Source organism: Gastrolobium bilobum, unplaced genomic scaffold, assembly GCF_033153095.1.
Source record: "Gastrolobium bilobum isolate Gb01-03AN ecotype WA unplaced genomic scaffold, APGP_CSIRO_Gbil_v1 utg14925, whole genome shotgun sequence".
In the NCBI taxonomy this organism is placed as follows: Eukaryota; Viridiplantae; Streptophyta; class Magnoliopsida; order Fabales; family Fabaceae; genus Gastrolobium; species Gastrolobium bilobum.
The window spans coordinates 81445-96192 of NW_026897916.1; the positions used below are offsets into that span (position 1 = coordinate 81445).

The 14748-nt window shown below is 31.8% G+C and overlaps 1 protein-coding gene across 1 annotated transcript; it reads left to right on the top strand.

Annotated features, from left to right (window-relative positions):
• The first annotated feature begins 11672 nt into the window (after nucleotides 1-11672).
• LOC133311426 (scarecrow-like protein 14) lies at nucleotides 11673-14503 on the top strand. Its single transcript, XM_061512479.1, has one exon. The coding sequence runs from the start codon at nucleotides 12052-12054 to the stop codon at nucleotides 14143-14145; it is 2094 nt and encodes a 697-aa protein (XP_061368463.1). The 5' UTR covers nucleotides 11673-12051; the 3' UTR covers nucleotides 14146-14503.
• Nucleotides 14504-14748: the final 245 nt, after the last annotated feature.

The following is a 14748-nucleotide window of genomic DNA, read 5'->3' on the forward strand; positions in this document are numbered from 1 at the left end:
CTATTTTCGTTTATAACCTCTTACAATCATATCTTAATTGTTAATTTTCATAAATCAACGGTTAAGATTTTCTCAAATCAAATTTATTAATTAATTATTAATTCACAATAAATTATAATCGTTGATTGACAGAAATCAACAGTTAATATGGTTGTAAGAAGTTGTAAACGAAAATAGATTGTCAGTACCAACAAAGCCCAGCACAGTTGATAGATAGCTGGGTTCCTTAAGCATGCTGACAGGGGTTTGATCCCTGGCCATGCGTGTGGAAAAGGCTTTGTTGGAAGAGGTTTACTCATTTAATGTGATCTACCGCATCGAAAGGATTAGTCTTTGGCTGTCGGCTGGAGGATACATAGGGAAACCAAAAAAAAATAAAAATAGATTGTAAGTATAACATTCTCCAATAAATTAAATATAAAGTTATTTAGGTGTTTATAATATACTTTTCTAATAAGTCATGATATGTGTATTATTTTGTAGATATTAACTATATAATCATTAAAAAAAATAAAGTAACTAAAAAAATACTATGCATATTATAATTATTAAAAAAACACAACAAATACATAAAAAAAAGTTTTATTTAAATGTTAACAAAGTCCTATCAATGAGTCCAAAATCGTTTATTCCTCTCTTATTTTATTCTTTTTACGGAAATGATTTGAGGAAAAGCTGGGAGAAAGTATAATATATTTGGCTTGAAAATAATATGTGCATGCACAGATGAAAAATGTTTCGAGGTAGCCACAACCCCATCGACCGAAGAGTTACGATGATTGATAAAAAAAAAAATTAGCCGCCTCAAATTATATATAAAAAAGCATACTAAATTAGATAAACAAATGCTAACATTATAAATCTATTATAATTAAAGTATTTACTCGATATCCAAATCCAACCGGAAGATTCCTTGGCAAAAGTTAAAGCAGAGAGAGAGTGTTTTTTACTCATAGCTCCAGAGTTTTGTTTTCGTTTCTTCAATGAGCAAGGTTTCTTTCATCCAATCATGAACGACGATGCAAATTTCAGGTACGTCATGATGGTGTTGAGAGATACACATTTGGCCTCATGGGGCATGTATCTGTCTAATATAAGGAAACCCTTTCAAACAAGAGTAAAATATTATACATTAGTTAATGGACGGAGTATGGAAATAATAATAAACTATAAAGGTGCAATCCAAATAATTGAAGACGCGGATTAATGACACCCCACATGTCTTTTACTTTTCAATTTATAAGGCATTGATGAAAGCATCAATGACATAAAACCAAGATGAGATAGAAATATATTTATCAAGGGCCACATTTTGTGCATCAAAGTCCAACCATAACAGGTCCCTACAGGCTACAGCAGCAGCTACCGCCGTCTGGTCTATCTCATGTGCCAATGGCTGAAATGAAATGAACGTGATTTTAGGGCTATCGTAGTTTAATTGAACATGATTTACGGTTGTCTTTGTCTAATTGCGATTTTAAAATCAAAGTTATTGCTTGGAATGTGATAAGATCAAAATCCATATTTTAAAAAAATTGTAATAATGTTTTAATTTAATTAGACCCTTAAACAAATCCATACTCTACAAGACACAACTGACATACTGATCGCAAACTGCAAAGAGAGAGAGATTGATTGATGTCATGGATGGAGCTTACATGACATTACATGATAATTTAGTATAAGGGGAACAAGCATCGCCGAAATAACCGGGGACATTTGCTAAGATCAATTAATCGTTTAAATTAAATGTAACTAATTAATTAGTGGATCTTAGTAAATGGTGGAATATTGGAAAAAAAATATTCTCCGTTCAGGATCTTGTTCTACTAGGACGGATTTTAAATTCCTTGCTTTCCATTTCGTTTTCAGAGAAGAGGTTGGATTCCTCTATGCATCGACTGCTCCAATTGATAATTATTTATGTATGGTCAAAAAAGAATATAAATTTGAAGGATAAAACAAAAGAGAAAGTCACTGCATAAACTTGGATTAGGGGAATGTATCTATACCAAACACTACTTAAAGAATGTTGCTGAAGCTTCGAGTGGGAGAATTTTCTAATATGAAGCGCTTCTGATATAACACATATAACTAATCCATAATGTTGTGCATGTAACAATTATTAAAAGATAAGATAAGTTTCCTATGTCCTTGGCTTCTATGATAGGACTTTTGACTTTATATAAAGCAAACATAAAAAACAATTATTGTGACTGTGAGTCTGCGAAACAATTTATGAGAATAATGTATGTACTCACTGCTTATTTGGGAGATATTTTTTTTTTAGTTTTTTTTCTTCTTATAAATAAAAGTTAGGTCAACCACGTTTTTACAAAATCTTTTATAACAAAAAGCTTATTTTATAGGAAAAGGTTATACTTACAACCTATTTTCCTTTACAACCTCTTACAACCAATATCTTAACCGTTGATTTCCGTCAATCAACGGTTAAGATTTATTGTGAATTAATAATTATTTAATAATTTTATTTGCAAAAATCTTAACCGTTGATTGACGGAAATCAACAGTTAAGATATTGATTGTAAGAGGTTGTAAAAGAAAATAGGTTGTAAGTATAACATCTTCCTATTTTATAATAAAGAAAAAAATGAAAAGCCAAAAACTCTTAGGAAGAACTTTTTTTAAATTGTATCGGTCTTTTTTTTTTTTTTGAAATATGTGTTTTTTTTTTAATGAGCAACTTTTAGGCTTAAAAAATAAGAGGTACCAAATAGGCTATTAGACAGGCTCTTTGACCACATTAGAGTTTTTCCTCTTTATATTTACGAATTTGGTATCTGGTTGGGGAATATTACCGTTTGGGGTTTTTAAGTGCCGCGGGGTGTCCCAGCGAATCTAAATCTCGCCCCCAATCCCCTGCGGCACTCATTTAAATCTCTAATTTTTTTTTTTAACCCAGTGTCGCCCACCCTCCCTTGCGGCACTCGTTTTAAAAGATTTTTATTTTATTTCCAGCACAGTGTCGCCCCCATCTTCAAGCGGAACTCATTTAAAAATACCCAATGGCACTCAATAAAATATTATTTATTGAGTGCCGATAGGGGGTGCATGCGGCACTATATCCGGAAAAAAAAATTCAGCCAAACGTGCCGCGGGGATGGGGGTTGCGTCATTTAGAGTCGTTGGATCCCCCCAGCGGCACTCAAAGACCCCAAATCGTAATTTCTTCCAACTGAATACCAAATTCGTAAATTTAAGTAAGAGAAACTCCAAACCGGTCAAACACCCCTATTAGACATATATGGAGATTGTCAGTGTTTAAAGTCCTGTTTGAACTTTGAATATTGTTTCTAAAAACAGTTTTTTTGTATTCATTTTTCAGAACATAAAAACAAAAAAATTCATTTGATAAGGTTTGTTTTGTGAAAAAAAAATTAAATTATAACTTTTTTTAAAAATCACATATAAAGAATATATATGAGTTATTTTTATTTTATGTTTTATTTTTTAACCTTTAAAACAAAAAATACAGAAAATGTTGTAAAATAAATATAGTTAACGAGGAAAAAAATAGAGATAAGAGAAAGACGAGAATATATTCTTGTTGTATTATCATTTCCTTTGATGCCTCTATTTATAGGCTCATAAGACAAGGACGGTCACAATATGATAAATGATCACAATTACTTATTTAGTGGTTACGGAATATTCAACGGTCATGGACAGCCAACAATCAATATTATTTATAGCACTCCCCCTTGAATGTCCAATGATCCTATTGAAAAGAAATACATATTAGAGGCTGCCTCATTAAAAATCTTATCAGGAAAATCCAATGGGAAAAAACCATGGTTAAGAAAAAAAATGTGCAGCACATATTTTACTCCCCCTGATCATAACATTATTTAATATCTTTGAGTTTACGAATCTCAATCTTGTATAAAAGTTTCTCAAAACTTGAAGTAGGTAATGTCTTCTGCCATATTATCACTTGAACGAATTTGTTGAACGCCATGAAATAAGTATGCTTCCACTTGTGATCGAAATCTTGTTTGGGATCTGCCTTTGTGTGGCTCAGGTAAATAACCTGCATTATAATTATTCTAATATCTTCGTGTTGGATAAGAGTATGATCCTGCTAATAGACTTACAAACAAGAAAGTAAATATGTGAAGGTAAAAAGGGGAGAAGATGTGGTGTTCGAAAGTTGAACATCCACTTATTTGATATTTTCATAACTCTCCCTTGGATGTTCACCCTTAATCCTACGCTAATAGATTGTCTCATTAAAAATCTTCACAAGAAAAATCCAGTGGGATAAAAACTTGGTGAAGGAAAAAATAAGGCAATTCTTATAACTCTCCTATATATTATGCCCCATTGGCATTTCAAGATTAGGAAATTATTTTTCACGGGGGCGAAATAGATATTTTATTTATGTTGAGCGATCTCATAACCATTGGGGTACTCAATGGATTTTCTTTATCCATGTACAATCTCTTTAAATTATAAGTCAATTGATAAATATTTTATCAATGCGATTATATCACATACACTTTTATTTCTTTAATCCATTTATCGATATTTGAAGTTTTATTCAACAAATTTCTCGGAAATTCTTATATGCTTCAAGAGTTTTAAATACTTCTAGGATATATATTTCACTATCGATCGAATAAGCCACTAAATAGGCTATAATAACATCTATTAGGTGCATGTCAATTTTTCATATACTGCCAGATTAGTAAGATGTGTGAAGGTGATCGCATCCACCACAAGAGAATACATATATTTCATATAATAAATGCCAAGCTTTTGTGAAAATTATTGTGCTACAAGTTGTGTTTTATATCTTACGACTTCATTTTCTCATTATAATTTTTGCACATTTGTACCCCACTAGCTTTACACCTTCATGTGTTTGGATCCTATGTCGAAAAAACTTTAAATATGAATTGCGTCTTTATATTTTGGCCAATTATTTCTCTATTCATCAACAATTTTTTTTCTTCAAGATCCTCGTCTTGTTTCAATATTTCATTATTTGCAAAAATGTTGTTGACAACTATATCTTTATGGTTCTAAATTTTTCATGAAATGACATAACTAAGAGAGATCTCTTTATTTTCATTATTTTCAGGTACCTGAACCTCCTCGAGGTTTAATGAAAGTTATGTCTTTAAGATTAAGAATTGTCTCCATATTATGATCATTTTAATCATTTGATCCTTTCCTCCCCTTTTGAGAATTTTTATCTTTGGAACCGATCATTTTTCTATGTACAATATGAATTGGAGCATTTACAGTTGGAATATTAGACTTATTGGTCAGTTAAACCATCTGGCAATATATAATATCTTTTTCTTATATTTGCTTGGTGCGAGGACCTATATGAGATAATGATAATACATTATGTATTGTATATTCTCTTCCCCTTATGTTGGAAAAACTGATAACAATAATCCACTAAATCTCCAATCATTATTTAATTATATTATTTAAGGAGATTCATATCCAACATATATTTCCAACTATATTTTGGATTCATCTTTGTGCGTTGTGGTCGAGTATTAGAATATAAATCACACATCAAAAATATTATTTGACTCCTGACTTAAAGCCAATGTAATGGGGAGATGATAACTTATTAGCATGATAACTACAAGTACTGCAGCATAAAATATAGCAAATTCTTATGCAAAAATAGGGAGCTTTTGTGTTCTAGCAATCAATTGGAGACATTTAACAATTCTGCTAATATATAAATTCACCAGCATTATGAAGACGAATTGTCTTTATTGTGCTCTTAATATTATCATTTGAGCAAACAATCTTGCACATGACAATATGTAAGTTGATAATAGACATATACGTGGACATTTTGTAGATGCATCTATTAAATTCATAATATTTGAAATGTCCACATGATGGGTGAATGAGCCCATATATTTCACCCTATATGCATTTTAAAAATGTAAATCATAACACTTGCCCTTATTTTAATTTGTCATATTCATTTCATTAGCCACTTTCGTTTGGCTTCTTTCCTTTTCATGATTTGATCCAATGTTGGATTTTCTATCATCTCTTCAAGGGTTATATCATTACTTGTGCTCATAGCCCTCAATAGCTAGAATCTTTCACATATTTGACATTTGCTTCATGCAATGGTTATATCATTACTTGTGCTCATAGCCCTCAATAGCTAGAGTCATTCACAGATTTGACATTTGCTTCAGAAAATGCTTTTGAACAACAGATCTAAAATTATAATTATTTTTACTCCTTTAGATATGGATTGCTTCAGGCAATGCTTTTGAACAACGGATCTAAATTATAATTATTTTCACTCATTCAGATATGGAAAAATGTTATAATAACTATATATTGAATGAATATTAATAATGATTCAAAAAAGATAATTCATATTATAAATTAAGCATTAAAAATATTCAAGGTCTAATTAATGCGATGCCTTAAAGCACCATGATAATTGAAAATAAAATATGATGGTTTCAAGACTCATGCTAAACATAAAGCATGTAACAACAATTATAGCAAAAATAGTATAGATTCAAATGATCAATTCAAATGTTATATGTATAACAATCAGTTCGCACGAAAATTGTCATTTTAAAGGTTGTCAAATGTATTCAAAAATGAATAATAAATCTAAAAATTATAACTTTCAGTAACAATAATCATTAATGATGTAAATTCATAAGTGACACAATTACATTCAATTATAAAATTCACAAAACTATAACGGTAATAATAATTATTGTATCATTTAATACATATTCATAATCATATCAAATCCACTAATTCATACATTAAATTATTGAATGACATTTAACCATGCACGAAACTATTGTGACGGTTATGAGATTTAATCATATATAATGCAATTGTAACGGTTCAATTTCAAATAAAAAGTAAACTAATAGTTATCAATAATCAAAACGTAATAAAATTGAACATATGACATTATTGCTTAATCAAAAAGTAAACTAATTGAGAAGAATGCATTACAATTGAACATATTCAAAACGTTATCAATAATCAAAACATTAATTTTTAATTAACAAAATTGAGAAGAATGCATTTAATTTCTTCTCAATTTCAATAATCAAAACGTAATAAAATTGAACATATGAAATTATTGCTTAATCAAAAAGTAAACTAATTGAGAAGAATGCATTACAATTGAACATATTCAAAACGTAATAAAATTGAACATATGACATTATTGCTTAATCAAAAAGTAAACTAATTGAGAAGAATGCATTACAATTGAACATATTCAAAACGTTATCATTAATCAAAACATTAATTTTTAATTAACAAAATTGAGAAGAATGCATTTAATTTCTAATAATCATTACTTTTTATTTGCATTCAATTTTCAGAATATTATTGAACATATGGAAATAAAATATATTATACCCTGTTATCAAAAAAAAAAAAAATATATATTATACCCAAAACAAAATTGCTAAACTTATAACCTTTCATTTAAGGGTTATGAGATTTAATCATATATAATGCAATTGTAACGGTTCAATTTCAAATAAAAAGTAAACTAATAGTTATCAATAATCAAAACGTAATAAAATTGAACATATGACATTATTGCTTAATCAAAAAGTAAACTAATTGAGAAGAATGCATTACAATTGAACATATTCAAAACGTTATCAATAATCAAAACATTAATTTTTAATTAAAAAATTGAGAAGAATGCATTTAATTTCTTCTCAATTTCAATAATCAAAACGTAATAAAATTGAACTTATGACATTATTGTTTAATCAAAAAGTAAACTAATTGAGAAGAATGCATTACAATTGAACATATTCAAAACGTTATCAATAATCAAAACATTAATTTTTAATTAACAAAATTGAGAAGAATGCATTTAATTTCTAATAATCATTACTTTTTATTTGCATTCAATTTTCAGAATATTATTGAACATATGGAAATAAAATATATTATACACAAAACAAAATTGTTAAACTTATAACCTTTCATTTAATTGCAAGCATAAATCATTGCAATATGTAGCATAAAATTAATAGCAATATAAAAGGCAAAATTAATTACACATATTCTAATACACAAACAAAATTATCAGCTTTAGAATAGTATTAAAATGCTCAAAGGAAAACTGCCATCTAAGCTTTATAGTGGAGAAATAAAATAATTTATGATGACTGCCAAAGAAAAATCATAACAGAATATGGGCTTACCTAATAATTCATTACAGTACGATCAGTATCAAACTAATTATGGTTACCAAATCCCGAATCAAATATATAGAGAAAGATTTACCACACGACTACTGTGAAAGAAAAATCATAACAAAATCTCTTTCCCAAAACAATAAAGGTCAAACATACATATAAGTATAACACATAATATGATAACTTTAAATTCATCATAATATAATATAAACGGATCATGAATTTATGTGCGTTTATAGTGAAGAATTAATTACCTGTAAAAGATAAGAACTGCTCAAGATGGTTGGGACATACAATCTGCATACACATTTAGCTTCCTCATCATATAAAGGGTATGAAGGGTCATAAACCTATTTGCCAGGTAACCAGTTGCAACTTCATACAAGCTTTCTGTCATTACTAGAAATGGTTGCATAGCTTAATGGAAGATATTATGTGTTTAGAACAAGTGCTTTTCTGACAGGGTGCTACCAAAAACCTTGATAAAAGCAAATTTAGGATTTCTAAAATAAGAGGATCCATGAAACAAAGATGAATGAAGGATCCATGATAACTTGTTGTAAAATCAACATCAACATCAACAACACCTTTATCCCAAATTAATTGGGGTCGGTGGTAGATGAACCCACATGAAAGATACAAAACGGTTGAAAAAAAGTAAAAATAAATAAAAAATAAAAAATAAATAAATAAATAAATAAAAATACACAAATAAAATAATAAAATAAAATAAAATGAAATAAAAATATATGTATATATAAATAAATAAAAGTAAAAAAGAAAGGGACAAGAAGAAGTGGGGGAAATGAAGGGGAAAAAGACTAAAAAAGGACCATCTGGAACATAGGAATAACTTGTTGTAAAATAAAGGAAAAAAATAGAGATAAGAGAGAGACAAGGGCATATATTTTTTTTGTATTATCATTTTCTTTAATGCCTCTATTTATACGCTCATAAGACAAGGACAGTTACACTATGATAAATGATCACAATTACTTATTCAGTGGTTACAGTACATTTAATGGTCATAACGGTCATGGACAACCAACAATCAATATTATTTATAACAAAAAATACTTATTTCTATAAATATTTTATAGAACAAATTTAAGGGGGAAAAAGGATAGGTTATTCTTCCTACTCTTATTTTGCCTACCTTTGCCTATCCCTTTCAACACCGTTCGATTACAATCTCATCCTACGTTAGATATTTGCGGAATAAAATAAATATTTTTCCCCCTTTTCTTTCTCTCTCCTCCCTTGTCTCCCCTCCCTTGGTTGAATTTCCTCTCCTTTACTTTTTGCGTGAAAAAATAATTCCTTTCTGACAGTTAAAGAATTACTGGTGTGGTGTTAATATTGGGGGTTTCTGAATTCTGTGTTTGATTGGAGTTTACTGCTTTAGAATTGGGTCTGTTTGAAATTGTGTGTTTTTGAATCATGGTCTCTACTTTAAGAAACAAATTATAAGATGGAAATGGGTGTGTGTCTGTGAAGAGAAGTTACACAAAGAACTGTTTTCGTAACCAAAGTTTTCGCGTCCCACCATACATATTATTTTGTTTGTTTTTTTCTAAAAAAGATTAATTTATGTGAATCATCGATGAAAAAATTGCATCATCAATACAATAACATCGAAACAAAATACAAATAAACACAATACAACAATATCGAAACATTCAAATAAACGAATAGACAAATAAACGAATCAGATCCCAACACATCATTCATCAGTTTCTATATGCTCAGTGAAATTAAGTAAGACCCGCTCTATGAACCCTAAGAAATAAGCATCTGTTGGATATTTTTGTTTAGTTATAGGCAAAAGGAGGTTTTTTAATTGATAATCGTATGTGTTTTTTGTTCTTTTTTTATCGAGTTTTTCGTTTTGGAAGAAATGATTTTGGTTACCGGAATTTTTCAATCTTAGTTGCTAAGGAAGAGAGAAAGGAGAGGAGAGAGAAAGGGTGTGGGAGAAAGTGAGGAAAAAGAAAAGGAAAAAAATGTTTATTTTATTCCACAAATATTTATGGTAGGATGAGATTGTAATATGTTGAAAGAAGTAGACAAAAGTAAACAAAATAAAAGTAGACAGAATAACCTATGCTTGAAGAAAAAAATCAAAATACTATAAAACAGATCCTAAAATAACTCCCGAGGAGATGGGTGTATATTTGCCCGGGGGAGTCAATATTCGATGGAGATACATCTTGCGTTACCCCCGGGGGAGTCAATATTCGATGGAGATACATCTTGCGTAACACGACATAATAGATATTAATTAGCTCTCTACATAAACGCACACCCATCACACACGTGACTTGAACGCTTAGTACCCATAGAAAGTTAGAATCGTCGAAAGGCCTCTATGATACGATATTCATGCCAATAATAAATTATTTTTAGTTGAGAAGTTTAGAACAAGTCAATAACTCCGACTATGGCATTGAATCATGGGAGGCAGGAACATGTTATCACTTATCACAATGAAATGCATTCACATTGGTTCGACAAATTTAATATAGTATTTGGTCAATAACTTGACTGTCAAGGATTTGCTTTTTCTTTCACTATTTGTGTGCATGCTTTTGACTATCGATTCTTCTTTCATGGAATGGGGACCATTAATTGCCACATGGCAGTGTATGAGTTACGGTGACTACTGACTCCGGATGACTATTGAATGTTATGATAATTACAACCTCATTTTCCCAAAGTAGAAAAATATAGGATAAGGTTGGAAATAAGTATAAATGTAACAATAATGTAAAAATATTATTTTTTATCATATTTAATAAAAAATTGTACGAAGCACAGGATATAACGGGAGTATTGAAAATATTTTCGATAATTACAACCTAGTGAATAAAAGGTGGCGGCTGAGGCTTTACCTTGTCTCACCTTAAATGTTTAAACAGGAACACTGACCATCATTGTGTCATTGTCTGACAAAAAATTATAAGAGTGTTACGTTTAACAGTAAATTAGTAAATTTTGTCGGAGTGTCACGTGAAATAATATGTTTGTAAATAATTTGTTACACAGTGTAGCAAATTATGCCACGTCAGAATGCACAATCAACAAGAATGACACATGTCAAGATTCGCTACCCTATGTAACAAATTATGTTCGCATATAATTTTTTAATACGTGACACACTTTCGCAGGAAAAAACTAATGTGTCATAATTCGCTGCGACTAGTAGCGAATTTGGTCTGCAATATGACAACGTGTCACGAAATTATTGGCTACGAAATTCGCTACTAGTTATAACAAATTATAACACGTGACATTCTGACAAAAAATATTATTCACATGATAATTTATGTAAAAAAAATTGATAAAACGTGACATTTATTTAAACACCTTCCTAGAAACTTCCATGTCACCAAAAAATAGGGTACTTTTTCTAAATTATATAATGATGGGATAATTCCCATTCAGCAAGCCTCTGCCGATTACTCCTCACTCTTTAGTTCGATGTTATAATTCTTCGAGGTACTCTGCCTCAAAACTTCAACTAGGTTCTATCTATCAGAGAGTCTGTTTGTTTCTTCCCTATTCATTTTGATTGATTCATTTCTTGTTCATTAAAATCTGGAATTCATATTATTCAAAAGGAGTAGGGGGGTCTGTGTTGTTTAGGTTTCTGAAATTTGTTCCGTGTTTTTTTTTTTACTGTTTGTTTGTTGATCTCACTTTGTTCAACATATTATTAGTTTTACTACTTGATCTGTTCATGTTCTGTCTTTGGAACCGCTGAGTGATCAAAGTTTCAGCCTAGTAAAAGATTTTTGCTCCTCGGGAAAAAAATCTCCGTCTAGATCTCAGTAAAAACAACATGCTTTCTACAGATTCCCTTCTGGAAAATTTTCCTGGTTCCGTGAACCGATGTATATTTGAAAACGGTCCTATCTCGGTATGTTTGAATCAAAACCCAGGAACTGGTTTAAAGTTGGAAGATTCATCATCATCTCCTTCAAACCATTCAGAATCCCCTAGTGATTCTGATCCTTCTTATGTTACAAGCTCAAATGGAGAATCTGCAGAGAGTACTAAACATTCCAATCCCATTCTGAGATACATAAGCGACATCCTCATGGATGAAGAAGATGACCTAGAGCGCAAACCCTGCATGTTGCAGGATTGTTTGAGACTCCAAGCTGCTGAAAAACAATTCTATGACGTGCTGGGTCGTAGCTATCCTTCGTCACCCCGCCAACTCCATGGTTGTTACCCTGATGATAACCCTGACCCAGGTGATAATTTTGGTAGATCTACTAGTTCTGATAGCAATAGCAGTTACACCACTGATAATTCCTATGAGTCTGATAATAGGGTTAACAGTGGTGGTGATTTTGAGTCTTCTTTCCTGCAAAGGTCTTTAGTTGATTCCCCAGAAAACACCTATGATATTGGTCCTGCTCCATTTAGAGAGACACTAGCTGGTCTTCATTTTTCAAATTTAAATGGAGCCTGGAATATCATTCATTCAGAGAGCAAGCCATGGATGATTGAAGAGAGTGTGATGCAGGGTTCCACAGCAGCCGGAGGACCAAGGGAAAAGAGAAGCCATCATATGGATGATATCTCACATGAAGAAGTGGAGAGAGGAACCAAGCTTTCAGCTGTATACTCTGATGATTCAGAGCCATCAGAAATGTTCGATGAGGTACTGCTTTGTCGTGATGGTAAAAGTCCATCCATTTTTGAGAATGGTCGCGAATCATCACACGTTGCTGACTCAGGAGGGTCTAATGGAAAGACAACACGTTCAAAGAAAGGTTCCAACAAGGGAACAAGTACAAGTACAATGGTAGATTTATGGACTATGCTAACTCAATGTGCACAGGCAGTGGCTAGCTATGACCAAAGGAATGCAAGTGAAATACTGAAGCAGATTAGGCAGCACTCTTCACCTTTTGGTGATGGACTTCAGCGTTTGTCTCATTACTTTGCTGATGGCCTTGAGACACGATTAGCTGCTGGAACACCAAAGTATATGCTCTTGTCTGCATCTGCTGCAGATATGTTAAAAGCTTACAAAGTATACATCACAGCATGTCCATTTGTCAGGATGTCAAATTTCTTGGCTAATAGAACTATTTTGAAGCTAGTAGAAAATGAAAGCAGTCTTCACATTATTGATTTTGGGATTTCCTATGGTTTCCAGTGGCCTTGCCTTATTCAGCGTCTTTCAGAAAGGCCAGGTGGGCCTCCAAGGCTTCGTATTACAGGAATTGATCTTCCTCAATCAGGGTTTAGGCCTGCAGAAAGGGTTGGGGAGACAGGGAGGCACCTTGAAAAGTACTGCAAGAGGTTCCAAGTCCCATTTGAGTACAATTGCCTTGCACAGAAATGGGAAACTATAAAAGTTGAGGACCTCAAGATTGATAGAAATGAAGTAACTGTGGTTAACTGTTTGCACAGATTGAAGAACCTATCTGATGAAACTGTGACTGTGGACAGTCCAAGAGATGCTGTGTTAAGGTTGATCAGGAGGATAAATCCAAACATCTTCATACATGGGGTTGTCAATGGCACTTATAATGCACCATTTTTCCTGACTCGTTTCAGGGAGGCACTCTTCCATTTTTCAGCATTGTTTGATATGTTTGAGGCTAATACACTTCCTGAAGATCCATATAGGCTGATGTTTGAGAAAGGGATATTTGGAAGGGATGCTGTGAATGTCATAGCTTGTGAGGGGCCACAGAGAGTTGAAAGGCCAGAGACCTATAAGCAGTGGCAGGTTAGGAACAAGAGAGCAGGGTTCAAGCAACTTCCACTGGCTCCACAACTCTTGAATAGTATGAAAGAAAAGATTAAGAAGGAACATCATAAAGATTTTGTAGTCGATGAGGATGGCAAGTGGGTTTTACAAGGATGGAAAGGCCGTATTCTTCATGCTCTTTCTTCTTGGGTTCCTGCTTAAAAAATGACCACCAAATGAATCCTAACCTACTCTTCCCCTTGGACAATAAAAAAAAAAAGGTTCCTTTACAGCAGCTTAGGGTGTATCTATTCTTGAAATTTAGTGAGTTAAGATAATATACTTTAAATTCTAGAAATATTTGTAGTGTGATATTTTTCTTTTTCTTTCTCCATCTGAGTTTATATTTTAGATATTGATGTTAAATTTGCTTCCTAGCTTGTATAACATGACAGCTGCATCTGGCTAAGAGTAGAAGCCGATTGGATAAGGATATCTAATTAATATCTCCATTCATTTACTCATTTTCCAGAGATATGTATAGATGTAAAATAGAATGATGTTAGCAGTTAAATATATATCCTCCTTCAATGCTTACTGCTACACTGTGAACTATATTTTCTCTCTTTTGTTCCAAGTGGTAAATCATTCCCCCACTAGAAGTTGCTAACCATTGGTTAGACTCATTTCAAAACGGATTTAATAGAATTTGTCATATTGAGAAATATCGAGAGTTCAAAAATTCAATAATTACAATCTGGCAAGTGCTCAAGTCCATCCCTTGCTAACTTTGGTTGTAGCATGACTTCCTACTTCAGTTTGACT

Bases quoted from the DNA above. Each gene is read 5' to 3' on its own strand.
- LOC133311426 (XM_061512479.1), top strand. From the start codon at position 12,052: ATGCTTTCTACAGATTCCCTTCTGGAAAATTTTCCTGGTTCCGTGAAC.